The sequence below is a fragment of the Cyprinodon tularosa genome, unplaced genomic scaffold (assembly GCF_016077235.1).
Source record: "Cyprinodon tularosa strain WSP-4 unplaced genomic scaffold, ASM1607723v1 ctg1277, whole genome shotgun sequence".
Lineage (NCBI taxonomy): Eukaryota > Metazoa > Chordata > Actinopteri > Cyprinodontiformes > Cyprinodontidae > Cyprinodon > Cyprinodon tularosa.
Genome location: NW_024038089.1, coordinates 68,022 through 80,207, shown reverse-complemented (window position 1 = coordinate 80,207; position 12,186 = coordinate 68,022). Strand labels below are relative to the sequence as shown.

At 46.9% G+C, this 12,186-nt stretch overlaps 1 protein-coding gene across 1 annotated transcript; it reads left to right on the top strand.

Moving 5' to 3' along the window:
- The first annotated feature begins 2,610 nt into the window (after positions 1-2,610).
- On the top strand, positions 2,611-11,945 carry hspa9 (heat shock protein 9). The gene is made up of 16 exons (XM_038276820.1): positions 2,611-2,688; positions 3,195-3,253; positions 3,339-3,426; positions 4,487-4,668; positions 4,746-4,870; positions 4,947-5,020; positions 6,573-6,679; positions 6,751-6,913; positions 6,993-7,085; positions 7,158-7,367; positions 7,703-7,930; positions 8,008-8,230; positions 8,467-8,561; positions 8,637-8,729; positions 11,063-11,203; positions 11,274-11,945. The coding sequence occupies exons 1-16, from the start codon at positions 2,611-2,613 to the stop codon at positions 11,367-11,369; spliced, it is 2,055 nt and encodes a 684-aa protein (XP_038132748.1). The 3' UTR covers positions 11,370-11,945.
- The last annotated feature ends 241 nt before the right edge of the window (positions 11,946-12,186 follow it).

Below are 12,186 nucleotides of genomic sequence, written 5' to 3'. Positions count from 1 at the left end.
CTTATTCACCATTTAATGAACACTGCAGGACTTATTCACCATTTATTGAACACTGCAGGTCTTATTCACCATTTATTGAACACTGCAGGACTTATTCACCATTTAATGAACACTGCAGGACTTATTCACTATTAAATGAACACTGCAGGTCTTATTCACTATTAAATGAACACTGCAGGACTTATTCACCATTTAATAAACACTGCAGGTCTTATTCACTATTTAATGAACACTGCAGGACTTATTCACCATTTAATTAACACTGCAGGTCTTATTCACCATTAAATGAACACTGCAGGACTTATTCACCATTTAAAGAACACTGCAGGACTTATTCACCATTAAATGAACACTGCAGGACTTATTCACCATTTATTGAACACTGCAGGACTTATTCACCATTTAATAAACACTGCAGGTCTTATTCACCATTTAATGAACACTGCAGGTCTTAGCCTATTCACCATTTAATGAACACTGCAGGACTTATTCACCATTTAATGAACACTGCAGGACTTATTCACCATTTAATGACCACTGCAGGACTTATTCACCATTTATTGAACACTGCAGGACTTATTCACCATTTAATAAACACTGCAGGTCTTATTCACTATTAAATGAACACTGCAGGACTTATTCACCATTTAATAAACACTGCAGGTCTTATTCACCATTTATTGAACACTGCAGGTCTTATTCACCATTTGTTGAACACTGCAGGACTTATTCACCATTTATTGAACACTGCAGGACTTATTCACCATTTATTGAAAACTGCAGGACTTATTCACCATTTAATGAACACTGCAGGTCTTATTCACCATTGATTGAACACTGCAGGACTTATTCACTATTTAATGAACACTGCAGGACTTATTCACCATTTATTGAACACTGCAGGACTTAATCACCATTTATTGAACACTGCAGGACTTATTCACCATTTATTGAACACTGCAGGACTTATTCACCATTTATTGAACACTGCAGGACTTATTCATCATTTAATGAACACTGCAGGACTTATTCACCATTGATTGAACACTGCAGGACTTATTCACTATTTAATGAACACTGCAGGACTTATTCACCATTTATTGAACACGGCAGGACTTATTCACCATTTATTGAACACTGCAGGAGTTATTCACCATTTAATGAACACTGCAGGTCTTATGCACCATTTATTGAACACTGCAGGTCTTATTCACCATTTATTGAACACTGCAGGTCTTATTCACCATTTATTGAACACTGCAGGTCTTATTCACCATTTATTGAACACCGCAGGTCTTATTCACCATTTATTGAACACTGCAGGTCTTATTCACCATTTATTGAACACTGCAGGACTTATTCACCATTTATTGAAAACTGCAGGACTTATTCACCATTTAATGAACACTGCAGGTCTTATTCACCATTGATTGAACACTGCAGGACTTATTCACCATTTATTGAACACTGCAGGACTTAATCACCATTTATTGAACACTGCAGGACTTATTCACCATTTATTGAACACTGCAGGACTTATTCACCATTTATTGAACACTGCAGGACTTATTCATCATTTAATGAACACTGCAGGACTTATTCACCATTGATTGAACACTGCAGGACTTATTCACTATTTAATGAACACTGCAGGACTTATTCACCATTTATTGAACACTGCAGGACTTATTCACTATTTAATGAACACTGCAGGACTTATTCACCATTTATTGAACACTGCAGGAGTTATTCACCATTTAATGAACACTGCAGGTCTTATGCACCATTTATTGAACACTGCAGGTCTTATTCATCATTTATTGAACACCGCAGGACTTATTCACCATTTATTGAACACTGCAGGACTTATTCACCATTTAATGAACACTGCAGGACTTATTCACCATTTAATGAACACTGCAGGACTTATTCACCATTTAATGAACACTGCAGGACTTATTCACCATTTAATGAACACTGCAGGATTTATTCACCATTTAATGAACACTGCAGGACTTATTCACCATTTAATGAACACTGCAGGACTTATTCACCATTTAATGAACACTGCAGGATTTATTCACCATTTAATGAACACTGCACTGTTCATTAAATGGTGAATAAGTCTGCAGTGTTCATTAAATAGCGAATAAGTCTGTAGTGTTCATTAAATGGATAAATGGATTATCAAACTCCTTCCTGCGGCACCACTGATGTAACGCACGTGAAATCTTGGTGTTGACGTTACATCATGACCTTCAGAGGCCCGCTGCCTGGGACTGCCTCGTTCAAGCCAAATTACAAAGAAAAAGAAAATTAACAAGAATAATCAAATTTATGATCTTGCTTAAATGTGACTCTTTCTTCCACCTCATATCGAGTATTGAATATATCCACATTAACCACGAACGTCGCTGGTCTTATTTTTATTGAGTATTATTGTTCAGGCAGTGAGCCTGCAGCCTATTTCTGGGTCCTTGGCTTATGTGTGGTGCAACATGTGTTAGATCATTCCAGAAGTAGGTCCGGACACCAGCAGTCACAGCTGAACACGGACCGCTCTACCTGCTCTATCTCTACAGCCTGAGCGTCAGTTAGCCTGTTAGCATCATGCTGAGTGTCGCTAGAAGCGTTTCTAGGTCTCTGCCAACGAGAAACTGTCGAAATGTGTCTTCTCTGGTGAAGAAGGTGAGACATTTTACTGCCGCAGTCATTCAGGCTCACTTTGAAACCCTGACAGTTAGCTTCAGCATGCTAGCAGCGCTAGCTCATGATTGACCACCAGAAGAACCGCCTGGTTCTGCTGGTCTTTAGGGTCTGCTGGTCTTTAGGGTCTGCTGGTCTTTAGGGTCTGCTGGTCTTTAGGGTCTGCTGGTCGTGGAGCAGGTCTTGGGTGGAGGACAGTGAGCTTTCCCTGTTAGCTCTTTGCTTCTAGCCTCTTAGCTCTAGGATGCTGCTGGGTGTTAGCATCTCTGATGGTTTAATCACGCGCCCCGCTGTCTGCCCTGACCCCCCCACCCCCGACAGCTGTTTATTGGCTCTATGAACATCAGCATGTGGTGATTTCCTCCAGAGGTTTGGTTCTTAGACCGGTGACCTTCACTAGTCCCCCCACCCCCTCCTACTGCTGGATCCACAGAGCTGTTAGCTTTGCTTCAGTCTTCCTTCCTCTAAATGTTGTGTTTTACCTGCAGGCCTGCTGGGGGGGCTTCCAGCCTGATGCTGTGGGGGTCCTGTCCAGGAGAGACTATGCGTGAGTATAAAGCCTCAGACAGAGTTGGCCATGATGGGACTGCTCTGTTGGACTGATGGGGGGGTCACATGTGTTCCTGCTGCAGCTCTGAAGCCATCAAGGGCTCGGTGATCGGCATTGACCTGGGGACCACCAACTCCTGTGTGGCCGTCATGGAGGGGAAACAGGCCAAGGTAAGACTGACTGCATGAGTAGAAAGCTTTAGTCTGTTTCAGGAACGGAGACGGTTTGCTGCTGCTAGAACTCATCGCTTTGATTCGTGTCTTCATGATTTCATGTTTAATGTTTATTCTGAAGCACAGCCATGAATTCAAGCTGGGTGAGTCGGCAATAAAGATGAAGACACAAAGATGTTTCTGCTAGAATTAAAATGTGTTGGTTTATTCTGCCACAGAAAACACCAAAGCAAGCACATCAATCAAGGCACCGTGCTGAATACAAATTATATTGTCTCAATACAATTTATATTGTCCCCTTACCGTGACACAAGGATCGGAGGGCTGGTCGATTCCGGCAGGGCAGCAACCCGCGCAGCTAGGCGTCCGTACGCAACCCTAGCAGACCCCGCCGATGCCAACCGCCATCCGTCATTTATGTCTAACTTCAAAGGAAAATCTTTCACCCAATCAGGAAAAGTGATCGCTCCCTCTCACGCCTGGAGCGCATGATTACAGAAACCAAAATATGGAACGGGCATCCCCCGAACCCACAGCCGAAACCAAAAACATTATTACATCATGGTCAGAGCCTGGCACCGAGAGCTTGTGAGTACAGAAACAAATTATATCATGCTCTCAAGGAAACAGAAACTTAGATAATGAGAGTGCTTCGGTAATAAGTATGCTTTATTTGTGATACAAAACTTGTATGATTGTCAAATAACATAAAATATAAAACACATTTATATCATTCCTAAAAAAAAAAAAATCCACTGTACTTTAAACTGAAAAAGCTTCCTGGATGGGAATTAATCAGTCTCATCATTCAGTCAGTCCAGAACCTTTTTAAACTTGGAAACAAAGTTCATGGACTGTCCGCTCTGCCTGTTCCCGCCGCTCTGAGCTAAATGGAGCCAGATTCTCAACCCTTAGATCTTCTGATGCGACCTTTCTACCCAGAAGCAGCCATCCTGTTGAAGTGTTTCCATGGTTCCTCTGAGGAGGCGGGCGGCGCGACCATCCTGACCTGAGCCCAGTCTTTTCCCCGCAGCCTGACTTTGCTCTGCTCCTGCAGGTGTTGGAGAACGCAGAGGGAGCGAGGACCACCCCCTCAGTGGTGGCCTTCACAGCAGAGGGGGAGCGCCTGGTGGGCATGCCGGCCAAACGCCAGGCCGTCACCAACCCCAAGAACACCCTGTACGCCACCAAGAGGCTGATTGGACGCCGCTTTGATGACGCCGAGGTCCAGAAAGACATGTGAGTGAAGCAGGGCTTCTGGATCAGTGACCAGAGACCCAGACGCGTTCTGACCTGGAGTCTTTTCCCGTCCTCAGAAAGAACGTCCCCTACAAGATCGTCCGGGCGTCTAACGGCGACGCCTGGGTGGAGGCCCATGGGAAGATGTACTCCCCCAGCCAGGTGGGCGCCTTCGTCCTGATGAAGATGAAGGAGACGGCAGGTATGGTGTCAGCCAAGGTCAGTCTGGGGGGGTTCTGAGGGAGCCGGTCTGAGCGCTAATTCTGTCTGTGTTGCAGAGAACTACCTGGGCAGCAAAGTGAAGAACGCAGTGATCACAGTTCCCGCTTACTTCAACGACTCTCAGAGACAGGTGGGGGAGGGGCTCTGCCCTCTGCTATTATGGGATGTTAGGGGGCAGACCACCTTCAAAATGGAAAGCTCCTTTAAATGACCTGAAGAATCATCAGATTCAAAGAGCTGCGTTCACATCAAACAAGGTTCCAGCATCGCCGCCGCATCAGCAGCCTTCACAGGCGGCGTCCCCTCTAACAGGAGGAGCTTCTACCTGCTGGTTCATCCTGGAGTTCATGGAGCCAAGCGCTCTGTTCACTATGGAGGCAGTGCAGCTGACGTCAGCTAATTGCAGCGCTCCTTTCAGCCAATCGCAGCGCTCCGTTCATTAGCTGTTACTGTAGCCTAGCGAACCGTATGTCATCCAGACTGCCCTCCTTCCAGCGCAGCTCTGACAGCAAACACAGACTAGCTGAAGGCGTCTAGACATTTAGAAGCAGTCAGGGATGCTGCACTGAAACCAGAGCGTAGTTCATCCAAGTGTAGTGTTAATTTTAGCAGCCATTTTTAAATTTTGTTTTAGTCTTAGTCCAGTTTCAGCATCGTTTGTTAGTTTTTATCACATTTATTCAACATCATCCCATTTTTATTTAGTCTAGTTTTAGTCGACTATAAGTCAGAGCATTTTAGTCTTTATTTTAGTCCAAGAAAACATAATTTTATTCGTTTAGTTTTAGTCAACAAAAACTGTCAACATTTTAGTCTACTTCTAGTCAGGACATAATTTTAACCTTTTATTTTTTTGTCAGCAGATTAATATTTAACATTTGTTAAAATTATTTCACATTTCCTCTCATCTTTTTGATAAAAACACAATTTTAAGGAACACATGCAGACATGGAAGATGTTCTGACAATATTTGCATATTTATTTTGAACATTGTTAAGGTTCACAAACACAAACAAATGCTTACACGGATTTTAGTCTCGTCTAGTTTTCGTTCGGTGAAAAATGTGCGTTGACGAAAATATTTTCGTCTAGTTTTCATTAACGAAATTAACACTATCCAAGTGTTCATCGTGTTTTGACCACGTTGGGTCGGCAGATCCTCCATCTTGAAGCGATTATCTGGCCGTATTGTTATGGCACACGCAGGAAGCTGGATGCTGAGCTGCACCGTCTCTGGGTTCACCAGAACCAGAAACCAGCTGTGAGGCAGGACTGCCCTGCAGCAGACGGAAAGGAAGGCAGGCAGTCAGGAGCAGAACCCCGACCCGTCTGGAGCTCCAGGAGGAGGACCAACGCCTCCTTCCAAACAAACGAATCCTCCTCTTCTCTGCTCCTTCATTAGACGCGTCCAGCTTCAGACTGGCTGGAACGCAGACGTTTTCCAGCTACCGTTGCTGTCATCGCCAGAGTCATGCCCGTCTCATCGCTACGCATCACAGTTGACCTCTGCGTAGGGAGGAGCTGGACATGTTTGATGTGAACGCAGCTTTAGAATCTTGAGCAGCTCAACCAGATGTTCAGCAGCTGCTTGGTGGAAGCTGTTCTCAGCTGATGTCACCTCAGAAACCCACAAGACCCGAACCGAAGCCCCCGACTCACCTCTCCCTGTCATCTGTCCTCAGGCCACCAAGGACGCGGGTCAGATCTCCGGGCTGAACGTGCTGCGGGTCATCAACGAGCCAACGGCGGCGGCGCTGGCCTACGGTCTGGATAAAACCCAGGATAAGATGTGAGTAGAAATCGCAGGCGATCCCAGCCGCTCCGATCACTCGGACCAACCAGACCTTTCTTCTTCTGCAGTATCGCCGTGTACGACCTGGGCGGGGGGACCTTTGACATCTCGGTGCTGGAGATCCAGAAGGGCGTCTTCGAGGTGAAGTCCACCAACGGGGACACCTTCCTGGGAGGAGAGGACTTCGACCAGCACCTCCTCAGACACATCGTGAAGGAGTTCAAGAGAGAGGTGGGTGATGAGAAGCAGAGGCTCCTCCCTGCTGCAGGCTGTCCTCTAACACCTGCCTGACCTCCGTCTGTCTCTGCAGTCTGGCGTGGACCTGATGAAGGACAACATGGCGCTGCAGCGTGTCAGAGAGGCTGCAGAGAAGGCCAAGTGTGAGCTGTCCTCGGCGCTGCAGGTACGGACCGCACCGGTTCTGTTCTACTGCAGAACTCCACCGTCTGAAACTGACTCATCCTCTGCTCCCCAGACCGACATCAACCTGCCCTACCTGACCATGGATGCTTCTGGACCCAAACACCTGAACATGAAGCTGACCCGGGCCCAGTTCGAGGGCATCGTGGCCGACCTGATCCGCCGCACCGTGGCGCCCTGCCAGAAGGCCATGCAGGACGCCGAGGTGTCCAAGGGAGACATCGGAGAGGTGCTGCTGGTGGGAGGAATGACCCGCATGCCCAAGGTACGCAGAACCCACGCCGCCGGCAGGGGGCGATCACAGAACCCAGCTTAGACGGGTCCACTTCCTCCAGAACCGCAGGCTGTCATTCAGCACGTCCAACAGAGACGGTTTGATTCCAGAGGGATGAAAGGTTTGGTTACTGGAAGGATTGAGAAGAACTTCCTGCTGCCTCTGAGGTTCTCTTTGGAGAAGCAGCTCTGCCCCCTGCTGGATCTGCTGATAACTGCAGCAGGTCCAACTAGTATTCAATAATCAGCCGGATCATTTTACTGCTGGGTGACATCATCATTCTCAGCGCTGCCATGGTAACCCTCATCACCTGACCTCCCCTGCAGGTTCAGCAGACGGTCCAGGACCTGTTCGGTCGAGCACCAAGCAAGTCGGTGAACCCGGACGAGGCTGTTGCCATAGGAGCAGCCATCCAGGGCGGCGTTCTGGCCGGTGATGTCACAGACGTGCTCCTCCTGGACGTGACTCCGCTGTCACTGGGCATCGAGACTCTGGGAGGCGTCTTCACCAAGCTGATCAACAGGAACACCACCATCCCCACCAAGAAGAGCCAGGTAGGTGCAGCTGCAGAGACGCCTGAGAGCCTCAGAGTTCCTCCGCCGCAGCGTCCATCTGTCCCTCTGCTCCCCAGGTGTTCTCCACAGCCGCCGATGGACAGACGCAGGTGGAGATCAAAGTGTGTCAGGGTGAGAGGGAGATGGCGGCCGACAATAAGGTGCTGGGACAGTTCACCCTGGTGGGAATCCCCCCCGCCCCACGCGGCGTCCCTCAGATCGAGGTCACGTTCGACATCGACGCCAACGGCATCGTCCACGTCTCTGCCAAGGACAAGGGCACGGGCCGGGAGCAGCAGAGTGAGTGACCTCTGGTTCTGGTTCTGGTCTCAGAAGGAAAACAATGGAAGCACTGATGGGGAGGCGTGGCCTAGTGGTTAGAGCAGCGCTCTGTGCTCTGAGAAGGTTACAGTACCTGTTCCATCCCCACAGCCGCCGCTCTGGGTCCCTGAGTCAGACCCTTAACCCCACGCTGCTCGCTGAGCTGAGCTCAGGATGTTCTCTGCTTCCTAACATTTGCCCGTCTTCTCCTCCAGTTGTGATCCAGTCGTCAGGAGGCCTCAGCAAGGACGACATCGAGAACATGATCAAGAACGCTGAGCGCTACGCCGAGGAGGACCGCAGGAGGAAGGTGAGGCGGGTTCATGTACAGCTTGGCATAATGGGGGGTTCAGTCGTCCGTCCGCTAACGCTGCTCCTCCTGCAGGAACGCGTGGAGGCCGTCAACATGGCCGAGGGCATCATCCACGACACCGAATCCAAGATGGAGGAGTTCAAGGAGCAGCTTCCTGCTGACGAGGTACAGCATGGAGGTCCGTGGCCAGAACCCGGTTCAGCCCGGAGCGTCTGCGCCGCCTCATTACTGCTTCATCGCAGGCTCTGCTCATCATCATCATCACTAGCTGTGTTTCCATTGATCTCAAACATTCAAACTGCAGCTTCTCAGTTTTTCCATTCAGGAATTTTCTTTCCCTAATCCCTACTGGGCGACCACTCTAGGTCAAAGGTCACCCCCTGCAGGTGAAACGGGGAATTCTGTAGCTGCAGAATCAGATAAAATGTCTGAGAGAGGCTGTGCTCTCCCTGATTTAAAACACGGCAGAGGCCCCGTAATGCCATGTAGCACAGGAGGTCCCGCCGGGGCCAAGGTGCCCTCCTCCCCGGGGCCACGCTGAGAACCTCTGAGCTGCTTCTGGAGCAGAAAAGCCAAAGGTTCCTCTGTTCTGCTCGTTCAGTCAAGCAGCCGAGCTCAGCTGTTTGGCCCTATGGGATCTTCAGGAGGTTCAGTTGGCTTTGAGGTCAACCAAAGGTCGCCTCCAGTGCTGCTGGAAGCTGACGCCTCCGTTTCCCCTAAGATTTGTACAGCGAGCTCCACTAGAACCCTTTGATTTCTGCCTTTCTAGTTTGCAGGGTTCCCTTAAAAAGTCGTAAAAGTCATTGAATTCTTCAAAATAAAACAGGCCTTAATCGGTATTAAAATGTCTTAAATCAGTCTTTCATAGGTCTTAATTAAAAAAAAAACATAAATAAGATTATTTTTTATTATGATTTATTTATGTAATTTAAATAAAACGTTAATATTGGCAATTTATTTTATTTTTTTTTTTTTTTGTATTAAAAAAAATAACAGCTCGCCATTATTGGTTCCGTCCCGATAGCGGAACCATTAAAGCGTTGTTGCGGCCGGGACATTTGGGAGATGCACCATTAACTTTTTGTCTGGAAAATATGAGCAAGTGTAAATGTAACAATAATTGTCTCCAGCCAAGAGTTTTCTCCACGGACTAAAACCAGGGAACATACATGAGGCTCAGTGGATTTATGCAAGAAGTCATTCAAGCTCAGAACGATGGGAATTAAGGCAGTGGAGTCGCACATGCGAAGCACGAAACACAAAGCGTCAAAATGGAGTTACAGAGAAACAGCCGGTATTTCTCAGTTTAGTTCCACCCTTGTCTCTGCAACGCCTCCACTTATCACCAAATCAAACATACTAAGAAAACCATACAAAGAAAAATAGCTGCAAAAAAGACTTAGCACTGGTTATGTTGGGGCTTTAAAACTGATTTGTTTTGTTCCCTGCTAAAACAAAGTTTGTGAATTCAGTTAAATAATTGTTCAAATATATCCGTCATTTGTGTGTTTTTAGCTTTCTTCCTGTATGGGAAGCTTTTCAAAATTTGAAACATTAGTGCAGTGGTTTATGTTAAAGGAGAATTCCGGTTTTTAACACTTTTAGCCCATTTTCTGTAGTGTCCAGGATGAAATCGAATGATCGACACCAAAAGTTTGACAATTGGTCCTGTCTCTGCTTTTTGGCTCATTTAGAATCCACCCCTGGCTGCTTTAGAATGGCTAGCATAGAGCATGTCCGATAATGTCCTTAAAACAACCTTAAACGTTCTTTTTTTTAAATATGCTACTCACCGGGTTAAGTTGTTGCAAACTGGTTTTTCTTGTTTCTTTTTAATTTGGTCTTAAATTTTTATTTTAAGTGGCATTAAAAAGTCTTAAATTTAACTTGCCTTATGCTGTAGGAACCCTGGTTTTGGAATGCAGACATCCAAATTCTCCCGGAAGTTCCGGGAATCTCCCTGATATACCGGTAGATAGTTGTACCTGAGTGAAGTTGGCCCCCCCACCTTCTTCATATCAGACAAAATTAGTGTCAAACTTTTGTGCTACGTTTGTGCGGCAAAAATGTTAATTTGTGCCGCTATTGTTTTAAAGATATAAAGAAATATTTCTAGAGGTCAACAAAGGTCAACCAGCCCCCCACTTTCTTCAAATCTTCAAATCCAAAGCAGCACAAACGGAGCTGAGATAATTGACACCTATTTCGTCTGATTTGAAGAAGGTGGTATGGGGGCCAACTTCACTCAGGTGATAGTTGTTCATTGATGCCCGCGAGTCGGATAAATTATCCGGGATTTTAGAGAATGGGAGGTGGAGTTTTCTAATGCCAGTGAGAGCGAAGGCAGAGAGTGAGAGCAGTCACCTAGTTACCACTCAAAGCTGTGCATCCTGGGAAACGGCTATGAGAAGCATCTCCCTGAAATGAGTTTTTGGAACTTAAGATGTCTGGAATGTCTACAGCCTGCTTTCTTCTCTGATGCCTCCGTTTCTTCTCAGTGCTCCAAGCTGAAGGAGGAGATCACGAAGGTCCGAGACCTCCTGGCCAATAAGGAGTCAGAGACGGGAGAAAACATCAAACAGGCGGCAAACAACCTGCAGCAAGCTTCCCTGAAGCTCTTTGAGATGGCCTACAAGAAGGTATGCAGCCTCCGCTGAGCGCTCCAGCCTGTCTGAGAGCTCAGCTCTGACTTCCTGTTGCTGTTTGTAGATGGCGGCGGAGCGGGACGGCGGCAGCAGCAGCGGCGACAGCAGCAGCAGCGGCGGCGGCGGCTCAGAGGGAGAGAAGAAAGAGGGCCAGCAGTAGAGCTGTCATTGACAGCTATGGACTCAGTGCTCAGGCGTTATTCCTTCATGTGAAATAATATTCTACTGTGTTTTTGCAGTAAAATAGGAGAGAGTCAATATATGCTCCATGTCCAGTTACTTCCTGTTTGTAATTTAACTGTTTTATTTTAATTTTCTGTTGATTATGTTCCTCCCTGGGCTCACCTAGAGCCAGGTGGCGATCTGTTCAGAAGAAACGTCCTGCTCAGATGATCCTCATCACACCTGGAATCAAATCTGTAGCTTCATCCCACCCATCGCTGAGGGGCGGGGTGGATCTTCTCTCTCATTGGTTGTAGGTAGACATGAGACGCTGTGCATGGGTAGAGCTACCAGCAGCAGTAAGCTGACTGGATCCTAGAGGTTAACCTTTGACCTCTCAGACGGAGGAGGTGATGATGATGCTGCAGCAGCAGGATGCTCTATGGACCCATGGTGTTGCTGATCTCTCCCTCACTGGGAGGCTGGTTGCTTTGAATGAAAGGCATGGGGGGGGGGGGGGTAACAGAAGGTCACATTAACTGTTGGTCTTTTCTAATAAAAGATGAAAACATGACTTTGGCTGCTTCCTTTAATTATTGCACTTTGACCTGATCTGGTTCTTCAAAAACTTCATTATGGTGAAACTGATCACACACAAAAAAAAGTCGCCACCTGGATTCAACTAAGCAAATAGGTACGAGCCTCCTATTGCATAATTACTGCATGGGTGATTATCTTTCAGCTGGCAATAAGTTATTTAACCCCAACTGGTGCAATGACTTGCTTTTCATTTCCTAAACAACCATGTGGAAAGA